Genomic DNA, 13,327 nt, shown 5'->3' on the forward strand with positions numbered 1-13,327 from the left:
TTATTCCACACTCTGCATTTGATACAGGTCATGTAAACAGTTTATTCTGTTTGGATATTCCAAATAAGGTCTTTTTTTTTTTTTTTTTCCAAGTGTAGCGTTTTCTGATAGACATCTGGGATATGCCAGTATTAATCAGGTTTTAATGGCACTCTTTAGACAGCACATTTGGAATATGTGTCTCAATTGGGGTTTTAACAGCAGCTGCCCAAAACAAATCCCACATTTCCGATCATAAAAGAAACACACCTACTTTGAAACATTATGAAAGACTTGGATATTAACATGTTTTTGGATATGTGCAAGTCTCACAATGCCAACCTTTAAAAAGGAGGCTGAAGGAATGAAAGAGGGAGGCTGTGTTCTCACAGTCAAACAAGATCGTCAGCCGTACAAAACTTATTCTACATCCTTTGTTTTTGTTGCAAAGAAGCTAAATGGCACAAGCTGCTCAACCTGTTCCCCTTTTCCTTATTTTGACATGATAAACGACATGTTAGGCCACGTTAACCACAGTTTGATAGGCTGCATACTAACAGGAATATTAGTGGAATATTCACTTTCATTAGCCATGTAAACTGTTTAGTAGTCTTTTTGGTATAAATGCAAAAACGTACTAATTGCAGTCAATGATAGCCATTTGCTTTGGTAACAATCCGCCATTATTAGATGCATGTCATTTTCAGATTTGCAGTGGTTCACCTTTGAAGAATTGATTCCATCCAACTCTCTGTCCTCTAAATGACAACTCATATTTTAATCTTAATGAATGTGGGCTGCTATTTGCAGGCTGAAAAAAAAAAAAAAAAAAAAAAAAGTGGTGCACTTCTGGAATTTGTCTTTGCGGTCATACTGGATTCTGGTCTTTAATAATATAGCAACAGCTAAGATGAACAGAGCGTGTACTTAGACAATAAGGGGATGGATAGCTTTTGATAATCTAAAGACTTGAACCTCATGCTTTAACCTCAGCATGCAACCGCCCACCATTTTTTCCTTCTTCGTGATTTGTTCATTGTGTTTGTCAATTGTATATGTTGTGCCTAAAAATACAATAACCATCACAAAAAAGGACAATCACAAAAACAGAGCTCTTAGCAGACAAAACTTAGGCTTTTTGTGTTATTTTTTTGTCCAGGTCTTGAACCAGCTCTATTGTCACACTACATTGGAGGTTTTGCAACGACTATGAAGTCTATAGGAACAGGTTGTACCCAAAGGCTCTATATGCACTGTTTGATCCACTCTGTACTTCACAAGATACAAGACCAATGTCCTTGTGCACTCTGTATCCATTTATTTCCACATCTGTTAAGCCATTCATCAATCAATAAACCCCTGGCTTCACACAGAGTGAAAGAGTGGCTCTCCTTTATAGCAACAAGCCTCCTTTATTTCACAGATATCCACAACACTAAATTGCCAATTTACAGCAGAGACAGTGGAATATAGACACAAAGAAGGCTTATTTTGTATAATCAGCTCCTTTATTAAAGCAATACCAAGTGACGCCAGTCAAGAAGCTTAGTGTCATTTTAGATTTTTTTTTTTTTTTCTTTTTTTTTCTGAGGTCAGGAACATGAAGATGCTATTTCAACATGTTTCAGTCATGGCAGACTGATAAACAAACTGTTGAGGTGCAAAACTGGCTCTACTCAGAACAAAGTAGCACAAGGCTTAAGTGCTTGAGGCATTTTCAGAAAGTGGAAAGAGAGCCATTGTGTTCTCATATAATGTGCTAACGAATGGCTCAGCAGGGAAAAACAAGACAACAATGTAGTGTGCTGCATTTAATCCAAAAGCACATCCCTGTGTCTGTTTCTCCAAGGTTTTCACACACATGTGCTCTACAGGAAGCCTGGCAATTCTGCACATACTCACACTTATAGTGTTTCTGCTCATTACTATTAATGTTCTGTATGTTTCCTTAGTCATCAACATAAAAGGAGAGAACACTAATTTGAACCTTCGGACTCTATTTTGAACCTGGCTCACTGCCACGTAGTCCACGTTTTATAGGATGAGCCAGTGGAAGAAATCGAGCACTATATCATGCATCTGTCGCACTGATAGATGGTTCCATACTGAGCACACTTTTGCACAATGCTGCCCTCGTAATTAGCTCAGCTACTGTGAGCGCGCTGCACACCATGGTCCTGATGAACAATGGACTTGTGTGAGGTAAAACCACACAGTTGTTGATGACCTCCCTCCTGCTCAGTAATGTACCTGATCTCTAAAGCCATTAATAAGGTTATGCTAATTCGATACACGGACGGCACAGACATACGCCGAGAAATACATCACAAGGACAAATGCATCACTGCTCTGCAATGCATTTACCACTAGGGTAAACAAATCCTTGACTTCCTATGACGATCAAGCAAATGTGGGGCAACAAATGATTAATTTTTCTAACACCTGGTAACACGGTTTCCTCTGAGGACCATACTTGCAATATATTTTAAGATTCATGTTTTCTGTTACTTCGCCCACACCCTGCTTTGAAAAGCACCGTAAGCGGAACTGGTTATTAAAAGACCAATGGGCAAATTGAAGTTCTTATGTTTACTTTTATGAGCTATATTATTATTTGGAATAAAAGCCTATGATTTATAATTTGTCATTAACAACACAGTATTATAAAGTATTTAAAGGTTGTAGGATTTAGAGGGATATATTGGCAGAAATGGAATGTCATATAATAAGTATGTTTTCTTTAGAGTATAATCGTCTGAAAATAAGAATCATTGTTTTTGTTACATCAGAACAAGCCATTGATATCTACATAGGGAGCGGGTCCTTGCCCACGGAGTCCACTGTGTTGCACCGCCATGTTTCTACAGTAGCCCAGAACAGACAAACAAAACACTGGCTTTAGATAGGACCATTCGACCACTGTAGTTAGCAGCCCCTCTGTGATGGGAGCATCTTTAAACTGCTTTATTCAGTGTTTTTTACCGGTTTAAATCAATGAGGCCAATTGTTCTGTGGAGGAAGAGACCTCTGTGGATAATTCGGCTCCCGGTAAAAGACGTCTAAACAACAAACACTGAAAGAATTCTAACCGAGAGAAGTTTTAGCTGGTTGCAATCTGCAATCCTCACTGCTAGATGCCACTAAGTCCCCCTAAATCGTATGGCCTGCACCTTTAAGAGAGTTCTGTACATGTGGTGCCCAAATGTTTTGCAGTCTACACAGAAGTTTCGCCACAGTAAACTTGCCTACTGATTTGCATCTGAGCCATCACCATTTGAATGCATTGTAGAACATGCTCCAAAGAAGAAGAACCACATAAGCACTGCATCATGATTTAAATTCACAACTTGACCGCATGCATGTGTTCCCCTGTCAAACCAACAACCCTTTATCAGCAGCACAGGTAAATAGTCACTGTTTAGTGTGTGGAAATAAACAGAAAGACGAAAGAGGCGAGTATATGAGACAAAGCACAGAGCAACATGACCCCCACAGATGTGGTGATTCAGCAACAATTATTCACTACTATCCAAAGGACAGGAAAAATAAATGGTTTTCTATTGACCTGCTTTGCACAACGAAATTGGCAAGAAAAGGAGATTCATTTGTTATCAGAGGGACAGAGAAGGAGGACTTTGCTACAATAGCTTAACTTTCACATGGCATTCAAAATAGAAGCCTAAAGATACCCATTCAGTCTGGGAATGTGGGTTTTTCATTTTTCTTCCTAACAGATGTATGCACTGGTTAAGGCCTCCTGACGCTATTCTAGGCAAGTAATTAAAGCAAATCCACTTCATTAGCCGGGACCTTAACCCCCACCATGAGAGATAACAGACGTGCTTCTCTAATAGTAAGATGTTATAATTGCTGGGAGACAACTGTCCAACTTGTGAGGTATCAAATGACTATACTATAAAATTAAAGCCTTCAGGGAAAAAAAATGGGTGTTTCAAACACCTTAAAGTATTCAAGTTGATGCAAAACTAGGAAATGGATTTAGAAACAAGTTACTATTTTTCGGTTGAGGACTCAAAATTTGGGATTTTAACATTTGTTGAGCTACTGAACGTACTTAAATAAATCTGGCACTTATCTCATGACAGTGAATCTCTGTATGTTTTGATGCTGATCCTGAACCAGATGTAGAATAAAAGTTTCCAAATATGTTCCATTATTAAATAACAAATTCAGAGGATTGTAAAGCTTCTGTAGACATACTGTGTTTGCTATCTGAGTGCTTTCTCTTCCTGAAAAGTTAATCTAGAATTTATGAAATGCATTTATTGTGTGCAGACTGCAGTGTGGATTTTTTGGAGACTGAACTGAGTATCCAAAGGTGATACAAATCAACAAATCCCCAGAAATAAATAATTCAAACTGTAAATCTGATTTGTCAAGGGACTGCCATACATCCCTGTTTTGTTACAGTTGTCTAGTAGTAGGCTATACTTCTCCAATAGATCCTGTTTTTTAAACTGCAATAGTTATCTAAATTAAAATGTCGAATGCATGGACATGAAAGTTTAAGAATGATAAAACTTTTATAAAGAGTAAGTTTTCTTGTGTCAGTGATTTTAATGAATGCCAACTGTCGCAGTTACACAACAACAAAACCACCTCTCCTACATGAGTTAGTGAAAAGAAGAAAATCCTGTTCCTTGGAGTACATTTTTGCAAAGTAGCACATTAACGTTGACTTGTCAGTAATGATGCCACTCTACAACTGAGAAGTACTCCTGCAAATGTCACCCTCCACATCAGCTGCCGTCCATGACTAAAATCAGCAACGTAGTCATGGAAACTGTTTAATAAACTGCACTACAGCAGTAAACCTATATGTATAGAACCAGTCTTTTTTTAACTGGATACATTTTTCATTAGTTTCTTAGCTACCAGATGGTAGCTTTTGTAGATATACAATGCTTAAAGCCATAGTTGGCAACTTTTATAACAAAAGAAAATCATATTTGCTGAAACTGTCAGCACATAGCACTAAATGAGAATGAGAATGAAAAAAAAAATCATATTCCTCTGGCTTCTCTATTGCCGTGTAGGGCTTCTAATGGCCTTACTGCGTATGAAAAAACACTCTTGCGCAGCTGCCAATTATGGCAATCACTGCTCGGTTAACTGTGGTCAAACGAGGCAGTGCTGATCAAATATGAATCAAGATTCTGTTACTTCTTTGTCTCGCCTGAAATGTTGTGTACTGTTTATCTGTTAAATGAGAAAGATGGTGTGGATGGTGGGCAGTGCTTGGGACGTTGGGTGACTGTCTCAAACATGGCTGTCGAGTCCCAAAATTTCTCTTGTTATTAGTGTGCCACGGTTTGATAGAAAGAAATCAGTCTCATGTACTTCTTTCAGAATATTGTTACAGTTTCAGCAAAAAAAAAAAAAAAAGTTTTTAAAAAATGTTACCAGCTGTAGCTTTAAGATGTTGGGAGCAATCAAAACAAGATATGTCAATTGATGTCAAATTAAAATTGTGACTCATTCACAAAACATAAAAATGTTAAGTTTGATATGTAGTTATATCCAAAATCTTTGAAATATCTCCACTGGTTGATATCTACAGATAAAAACATTACAGTGGCACCATTTCTGTCACATTCATGGAGGAACACTAGGTTCCAACTTAATTTTCAACTCTGCAGTGTCCAGGAAGAAGGTCTATTTCTGAACAAGGGCAGTGGATAAAATCCACAGCGCGGACAGTCACACCTGATGAAATAAAAAGATATGACACGCCATGGACACCCGATCAACGCACTGAGGTGTGAGCCATTCGATACAGAATTAATCAAAAGCTATTCAGTGCCTGATAAATCATTAAATCTTGCTTACTGCTACAGCCCCTATGGCTAATCATAGGAGCAAAATTTCCGGTTGAGTAGCATTTGTCTATAAAAATACAAATAGAATTTGTCATGAAGGCAGTGAAGCTGCACTCTCCCCTGGCTCCCTGAAGCTGGTTCTCTCTGCTGGCCCTGCTGTTTCCTACACCATTAGAAAAGTCTGAAGGGAAGAGCCACACGGGAATACTAGCTGTCTTTCCTGGACTCATTTGAGAGGTAACAGGTACCACAAACAACACGTGGTGGGTATAACACAGCTCTTGACTGGCTCTCTAGATGGGAATAAGGGGGAAAAGACCTCCTGGAATCTGAATATAAGCTCGCTCTCATTACTAACTGGAGGAGGAAAATCCTGGTATTGTACATAACAACCTGCCAACAGCCTTCACTGCGGACACCAAATGAGGTTTGAAACTAGTTTCATGCAGTACGTATTATATGCACATGTGGAGTAAATGGTAATACAAGCCTTTGCTAAAGTAAACTAAAACATATAAACATAAAATAACAATGTAAAAAAAGATGAAGCAAAACAATTTTAAAAAAAGAAAAGAGTCAAACTGTGGTCCATCGCCGTTTGCAACCTAATCCATTAGGACTAGTCCTGGCATATGCTCCCCTCTCCCTTTTTGAGATCAAATGGATTTTCTGTCACTCTTTGAGCTGCCTTAGCAAGAACAAGACAAGTGGTTACGTATGCTCTGTTCTCTATGTCACTCTGCTGCATATCCATCAAGAGGTTGAAGATTTTGTTAGAGGGCACAGATGGTCTGCAATTATCATGGAATGAAAGTAATGCATCTCAATTTATGTCAATGAAAAGACGATATGTAGGTATGCAAAATGCATTATCCATGGTGTGTGTGCACTGACGAACAGCAAGTTGAATGGGACCGGACAAATTGTCTGTTGGCTCCAGTTCATTGATAACTCAACATCAACATCAAGAGAAAGCGATTCCTTTTGATATGACAACTCAAAACTGGAATCTCCCAGATTCAGAAAAACAGGGGCATGGCATGCAAGTGCCATGTGCTACTCATTAAATTATTATTCAGCCTCAGATAGTTCATTCCTCATGGTGCCTGTGGATGAATTACTTTCTGGACTGACCTCTTTTAACCACATTTCCCCCGTTCTTGCAGACACAGGGGGATGATTAAGCAGTTCAAATGAAGACTTATTTGAATTCACACACAACCACGTCCCCAAGCCTTCTACCCAGCTCAGCATTCCTGCTTGGTCAGCTGTGAGGTGGTGGTGTGCTGGCCCTTTCACCAGGGAGCCCGGCTGCACTGAAAGCCAACACTGGCCGACCCCATGCTGTTTTGCATTAAGAAATGCTAATACTGGGAGGTTGCAGTGTCTCAGATCTTGTGGCTCAGCATGGCAGCGGGCTCCCACTGGCAGTCTCCCCAGGAAGAAGCCCCTCGGAGAAAGCCCAGGGCCACAGTGAAACACATGCTTCACAAAAGGACTGCAGGCTTCAGCGAGCAGCCTCGTCAGCCTTACAGAAACCCTGGCTCAGTGTTCTTCCAAATGAAAACAGGATCCCGAAAAAGGAAAAAAATAAATAAACACTGCAGCCTTGGAGGCTACTAATGTGAATAACGATATGCTGCTGAGAGCATTTACTTGTTCGAAATCCAGCATAACATTTTAAGTCCTGTATGTGGGCTCAAAGATGACCTTGAGCAAATGTAATCTGAAGTGATAAAAGCCACCTGTTTTCCAGTGCAACAGATACACTGTGAGCCAATTATTTTAGGCATACATAGTTTTCTGTGGTTGTTTACCGACAGTAAAAAAGCAAACATTTCCTGCACCGTGTCAACTCTGGATTTGAATATTTCTTCAATAACTGACCTGTATGTCAAAGAGATCTGATTTGATATTCCAGCCATTTTTACCATGGTGGCTTTTAAATTACATTTTTGCTCATGTAATTCTCACTGAAAACCTGAGATGCATACTTAATTCCAGATTACACTACATTTGGCAACATGGAGTCTTTTATTTCAATCCCAACCTCTGCATGAAACAGAACAGATTAGAAATCCTTTTCCATAAATTTGATTAGACAATTCTGAAAATGTGTGATCTTCGATTTAATCACGTTGGCTATGCATTTGTGGATCCATAACCCTGTTCTGTATGCCAGATCTAAACCACAACCTATCTGGCCCACTCTCGTTTTGTCACCTTGAGAAAATGAGGTTTATGTTGCCGAAGGGAACAGTCTCACCTTACACTGAACAAGTTTTAATGAAGTCATTTCATTCCCTGAAACGGTGAAACCAGCCTAGGTTGAGTTATTAAGTTATATATATTATTTGCCAGAAAAGCTTTGGGGCTGGAAATATTCCACATTGAGCCATCAGATATCACTCACCTCTTTGTGAACATCAATACACAAAACTGTGCAAGGCAAATACTAAAAATACAAGGTAATATATCATTTTAATTAGGACTAGCCATGCAAATGGTCATTTTTGTCAACTGCATCACACATTCATTTTCATCAAATTCAAGCAGCAGTTTTCCAAGAACAGTCATTGGGAGTACACTGCGTTGCTCCCTGGAGTGGAAAAGTAAAAAAAAATTATAACCAAAAATGCAAGATAAGCAGATTTGAATAAACAAAAGCTTATAAAGTATTCGGATGTGATGTGGAAAATGCGTGAGAAGGCATGGAGCAAGCTTACATGGCTCATTAGGTGGTTTAAGTGAACAAACAGTGGAGGCTCTTTCTGATTGTAATTGGCTCCTTACTGTCAGAGATTTTCTGTAATTAAACAATGAAAAATGTCACGGAAGAATCTCGAAGTAAAGCTTATTTTGCACAATTTGCTGCTTATTTATGCATAACTGCAGCAAGGTGAAAGGTCCTCAGAATGGACAAGAACATCAATATAAAAAGGACTGGTTTCATGTTACTGAGATATAAGAGAGGGAAAAGACTTTGCACCCACAAGCAAGAGACACACAGAAACATGCTGTACTTTGCAACTTAAAAGGAATCTTTCAAAGCCTGTGGATGACTAAGGTAGGAACTAGAGCTGAGAATATTCCTCCTCGGTCCTCTCCTACCCCTCTCTGACAGCCCGAGGCCAACCTAAATGCTGTACCTATGCAAATCAGTGTCATTGTTATGAGACAAATCTGCCGCGGTAAAGGCCAACGCCCCCCCCCCCCCCCCCTTAAGCGCAGTCATGTCACTGCTGGTGACCAGCGTGTTGCTACTGTGGAATTAGGGCGGGAGATTTGCGACGGGATTAATAACTCATTCTCCAGGCTTTCTGAGGAGGCAGCTGGGGCACTTTGGAGTTTGATGTAATTCAACCCTTTGGGTAGTTAACTTGGAAGCTTGATCAATTATTTAGACCATTTTATTTTGTTTTGTGTTTGCCATGCCAGTGGGAGAAGCAAGTAGACGTTGTAGTTGAAAAGTACCAGCATTCTGATATAAAAAAAAATCCCCTATTGAGCATGCAAATTGGTGACTTATGGGAGATATGCGGCATAAATTGCTGACTTTGAACGACAACATTTTATATTTTCATGTAGATGGATCATAAACATGGAAAATAACCTGCTACACTTCCAAGTGTGAAATTCTGTAACCACAATAATAAATCGGGTTTCCAAAGGTTACCTTGAGGAAATACTTGAAATGTTCCTACTGTATGTTCACGCATTTTTCCAGTGGTGTTATAAACCAAGTACAATGAAGTACTGAGCATCAAGGCCTTGGAAGCCAGTAATGAATCCACAAGATGTCTATGAATCTGTCGCAATCGGTTATGCAGTGACAAACAAATAATATTACAGCAACTCAGCAAAACAATCTCACCCCATAGACCAGCCAAAATATATTCTCTCTCTGCCACACACATTTCATCAGTGCCCAGAGTTACAGTGCCAGATAAAATCTTCACAATAATTAAAAAAGTAAGTTAACTGCTGAAACAATGTGTTGAACACTTTCACTGTACATGTTTTACAGTCAGTTTTTTTCCAGCTGTCAACACCATGTTTGCAGTTTGAGCGCAAATGTCACTCTGTCAGTCTGAATGAGTGTTAAGTCAACAGCAGGAGACACCGAGTGTTTCAAGAGGAATAAGAAGGTGACATTTATTAATGAGAAACCACATAAGGGATTTTCAGACCTAATCTAAGTCAAGAAGGGCTGTTTGAGTCGTTATCAAAATATAAAACTAGGTCTTTTCATGGGGCTAACACTGTTTTTAATATAACTAAATGAGCCAGTCCTTGTGGTGATATATAATGATAAAGCAGGGACTTGCAACCAAGAAACTGTCTTTCTTTCTCGCTTACTTCCTATCTGGGGTGCGGAGGATGCATGCAGGCTGTTGTTTCTGAAAATTCTATGGAGGGATTGTAGACGGTTACTCCCACCAGCACGCACTGAAACTGAAGAGAAATATCTGTGACAAATATCTCCTACTGAACCAAAAATCGTCCATCTCTTTGAGTCAGGCTCTGAACTTTGCAGACCTTGCTTCAGAGAGTTCTGTGCATTTCCTGAGGCTACATATCGACTCAAAGTTTCAACTCTCTCTCATGGTGCTCGGAAAAAAAATGGGACATATTCTTGCCCGTAGCCATCTGCATGACCTATAACACAACATGTCCAGGAGCAGGGGAAGGCTAACCTCCAGAAAGCAACAGTAGTTTGAAAACCAACTCACCATCAGCAGTTGCAGTGGCAGGAGCATACAGGTTCCCTGAGCCAGTTTTAACTAAGAATGAATTGGGGCCAAACTCATCCTCAGAGTCAGAGTCCTGGGCTGGCTGAGCCGCACAGTTACCTAGCAACCCTCCCTGGCTCTCATTGGCTGCAATGGAAGGGGGAGGGTATGGGAGCTGCTCAACAGGGGAGGAGGAGGCGGATGAACAATGCAGCGGAGGACCTGTGGACCACAAACAGAGACAACACATGGGGGGGAAATGAAACACACCCAAACACAGGCAACATCACATAGGAGCAAAACACACACACACACACACACACACACACACACACAAACACACACGCAAGCAAGACTCAACTCTGACACTTCAAAAACAAACAGGGACACATCTGCCTTTGTCTCCGCCACCTCACCCCAGCTGGGAGGAACAATACAAACAACTAAAATGACTTTGAGATAGAATAAAAAAGGCAAATGCCTGGCACTGCTTTAGAGAAACAAAAACAACAAAACACCTTTTTGGGATGTTAAATGCAAGAAAGGAGAACAACTCCGGGTTCAATGCTCTAATCTTTAAAAAAAAGAGAGCCTTTCAGTGAGGGTGTGTGCATACATTAAAGCACATCCTATATACAGTACAAGAGCATGTTACATAATAAACATCTGCAACAATACAACTAAAAAATCCTTTAAACTCAAGACATGCTTACTGTTGAAATTCTGTCACAAAACAGCATCTAACATAACTGCCCCTCAAAAAACTACAAATATACACTAGCAGATTCATATTTGTGTACTGGGCAAAAGAACATGAATAATATGTTCTCAGATATGGCGCGGTTGTTAATACCCCCTCCTGTGGAAACACATATAACCCCTGCCAGCCGAGAAATGAATCCAACCCGAACCAATCCTTCCTATTTCTTCTGTACTCTGTGTCCATCTCAGCTTTCCTACTTGGCAGTAATATAAAATACCACAGGGATCAGACTGGCCACTCACCTTAACAGCAGAATATAAATAATTTAATGTTTTGATTATTTATAACGCCTTGTTATATACCAATATGCAACCCTAATTCTTACATACAAATATCATACAATTTCCTCTTTCAGGGCTTATTGGCTCTGATCCCCATGCTGTCATGGAATGTTAAATCTCCACAGAGCTCCTATTAATGTGTGATTAACTTTTGATGCAGCTCTGCGCCACACTGAAAATGGAGTACTTAAGTAACATGACTGCAGCGAACAAGGCCATCAGTTTGGTGCTCTCCCCATCTTCCCATCAGTCCGTCGGTCTTGATGTCGAAATTCCTGCTGACTGGACTGTCATCCATCAGGAGAGATAAATTTCCTCTCGCTCTGTAATGATCCCTGCAGAGTATTAAAGTACGACTCACTGACTCGCATCTAATTAGGAAACAATTAGTGATATTAACATATCAGCCACAGCCCTACACAAGCAGCCAATGTCCACTGCCCCAGAGAGTCACAGTTTGTGCTTTATGTATACTTCCCACCACACACTTCATTTCTCTCTCGATCCTTTAATGCCGGTGCAGGTAATGGGTGCAGAGCTGCAGTGGTCATGCTGTGGGTTAATGAGCGAGACACTGTTGTGCTTGGAGAGGAAGAGCTGTTGAAGAGAGCATCATTACGGTCATCCCCAGAATCCCTCGAATACATCTAAGACACTACATTTAGCGTGTCAAAACAACAACACTCTGCTACCACTACCACTCAATGAGCTACTATCTGCCGCTACGAGACACCAGAGGCAAGACTGAAATTCTTGACATGAAAGACTAAAATGAGCTGCACCAGGTCTCGGACTGAACATTACAACATTCTTCCTCAAAGAGGGAATTCATCAATGAGACAAGAAAGGATTAAAGTCCTCTAAAAATGGTCAAAGTCATAACCTAAATGAGGTCAAGGTAGTCATGCTCAGCAGCCATTAGTCTTGCACACAGAGGTTTTACTGTCTCACTGTGTTTAATTAATGCTGGCTTGTGCAGTTCATGCCCAAGCCACATGCACCTAAAGTCAGACAGGGCTTCTACAGGCGAAAAGCCACAGCTCGACAGGGCCAGAGAAGTTTCACTGGCTGCCAGAGTTGATTGCCTTTGCATTCACTCACTATATTACAGCAGCAAAAGGGGACCTTTACTTAGGAGCCCCTGGACCATGCGCTGCTGCTTTAGTTCCTGACAGCTTCGGGAAGTGCCAATCACTGCCTGGTTTGGCCTGACTGCAAACACAGACCAACACCCACTGTATTAGGGGTCTTAATTAACTCATTAGTAACCCAATTAAAATAAGGGACAAACAAATTGGTGTGTGTGATCTGCAGGTAAGGATAACTGCTATCGGTAGTATTTAGTGCAACAGCTTCTCCCAAAAGAAATTGCTGAAAACATGTCTTGTAATACAGTTTGGAACACAACATATGTTTTGATAATCAAAGATCATTGATAATGAAATCTTGCATTCTGCACATTATTAAATTTGTTGCATTTTGATACGATTCACTTCAAAAATACTTAAAAAAAACAGTTTCACAGAGTAAGTTGTAAAACATAACAAGAGTGGAAATTCAAGAGATGTAAACCTTGCATCAAAGCCAGAGTTCAAAGAGTGACATTTATTTTCAAGGGAAAAACGATAACAGTATGTGGTGCTGGTATGAGAGACAGAAGCTGAACAGCAGCAGAAACATGCCAATGTAGGCGGACAGCTAAGCATCAGTATATTTTTTTTTACAACCCAA

General features: G+C 40.1%; 1 protein-coding gene across 13 annotated transcripts in view; it reads right to left on the reverse strand.

Annotated features, from left to right (window-relative positions):
- The window catches only part of tenm4 (teneurin transmembrane protein 4), a 179,718-nt gene that overhangs the window by 99,432 nt on the left and 66,959 nt on the right, over positions 1-13,327 (reverse strand). For 11 of the 13 annotated variants that reach the window (XM_033631113.2, XM_033631112.2, XM_033631110.2 and 8 more), the window contains exon 4: positions 10,553-10,774. The exons of the other annotated variants lie outside the window; for them this stretch is intronic. In XM_033631113.2, the coding sequence (XP_033487004.2) occupies positions 10,553-10,774 (222 nt within the window). The remainder of the gene's footprint in view (positions 1-10,552; positions 10,775-13,327) is intronic. 13 annotated transcript variants of the gene reach the window in all.

Source organism: Epinephelus lanceolatus, chromosome 4 (genome assembly GCF_041903045.1).
Source record: "Epinephelus lanceolatus isolate andai-2023 chromosome 4, ASM4190304v1, whole genome shotgun sequence".
Taxonomy (NCBI): Eukaryota; Metazoa; Chordata; class Actinopteri; order Perciformes; family Serranidae; genus Epinephelus; species Epinephelus lanceolatus.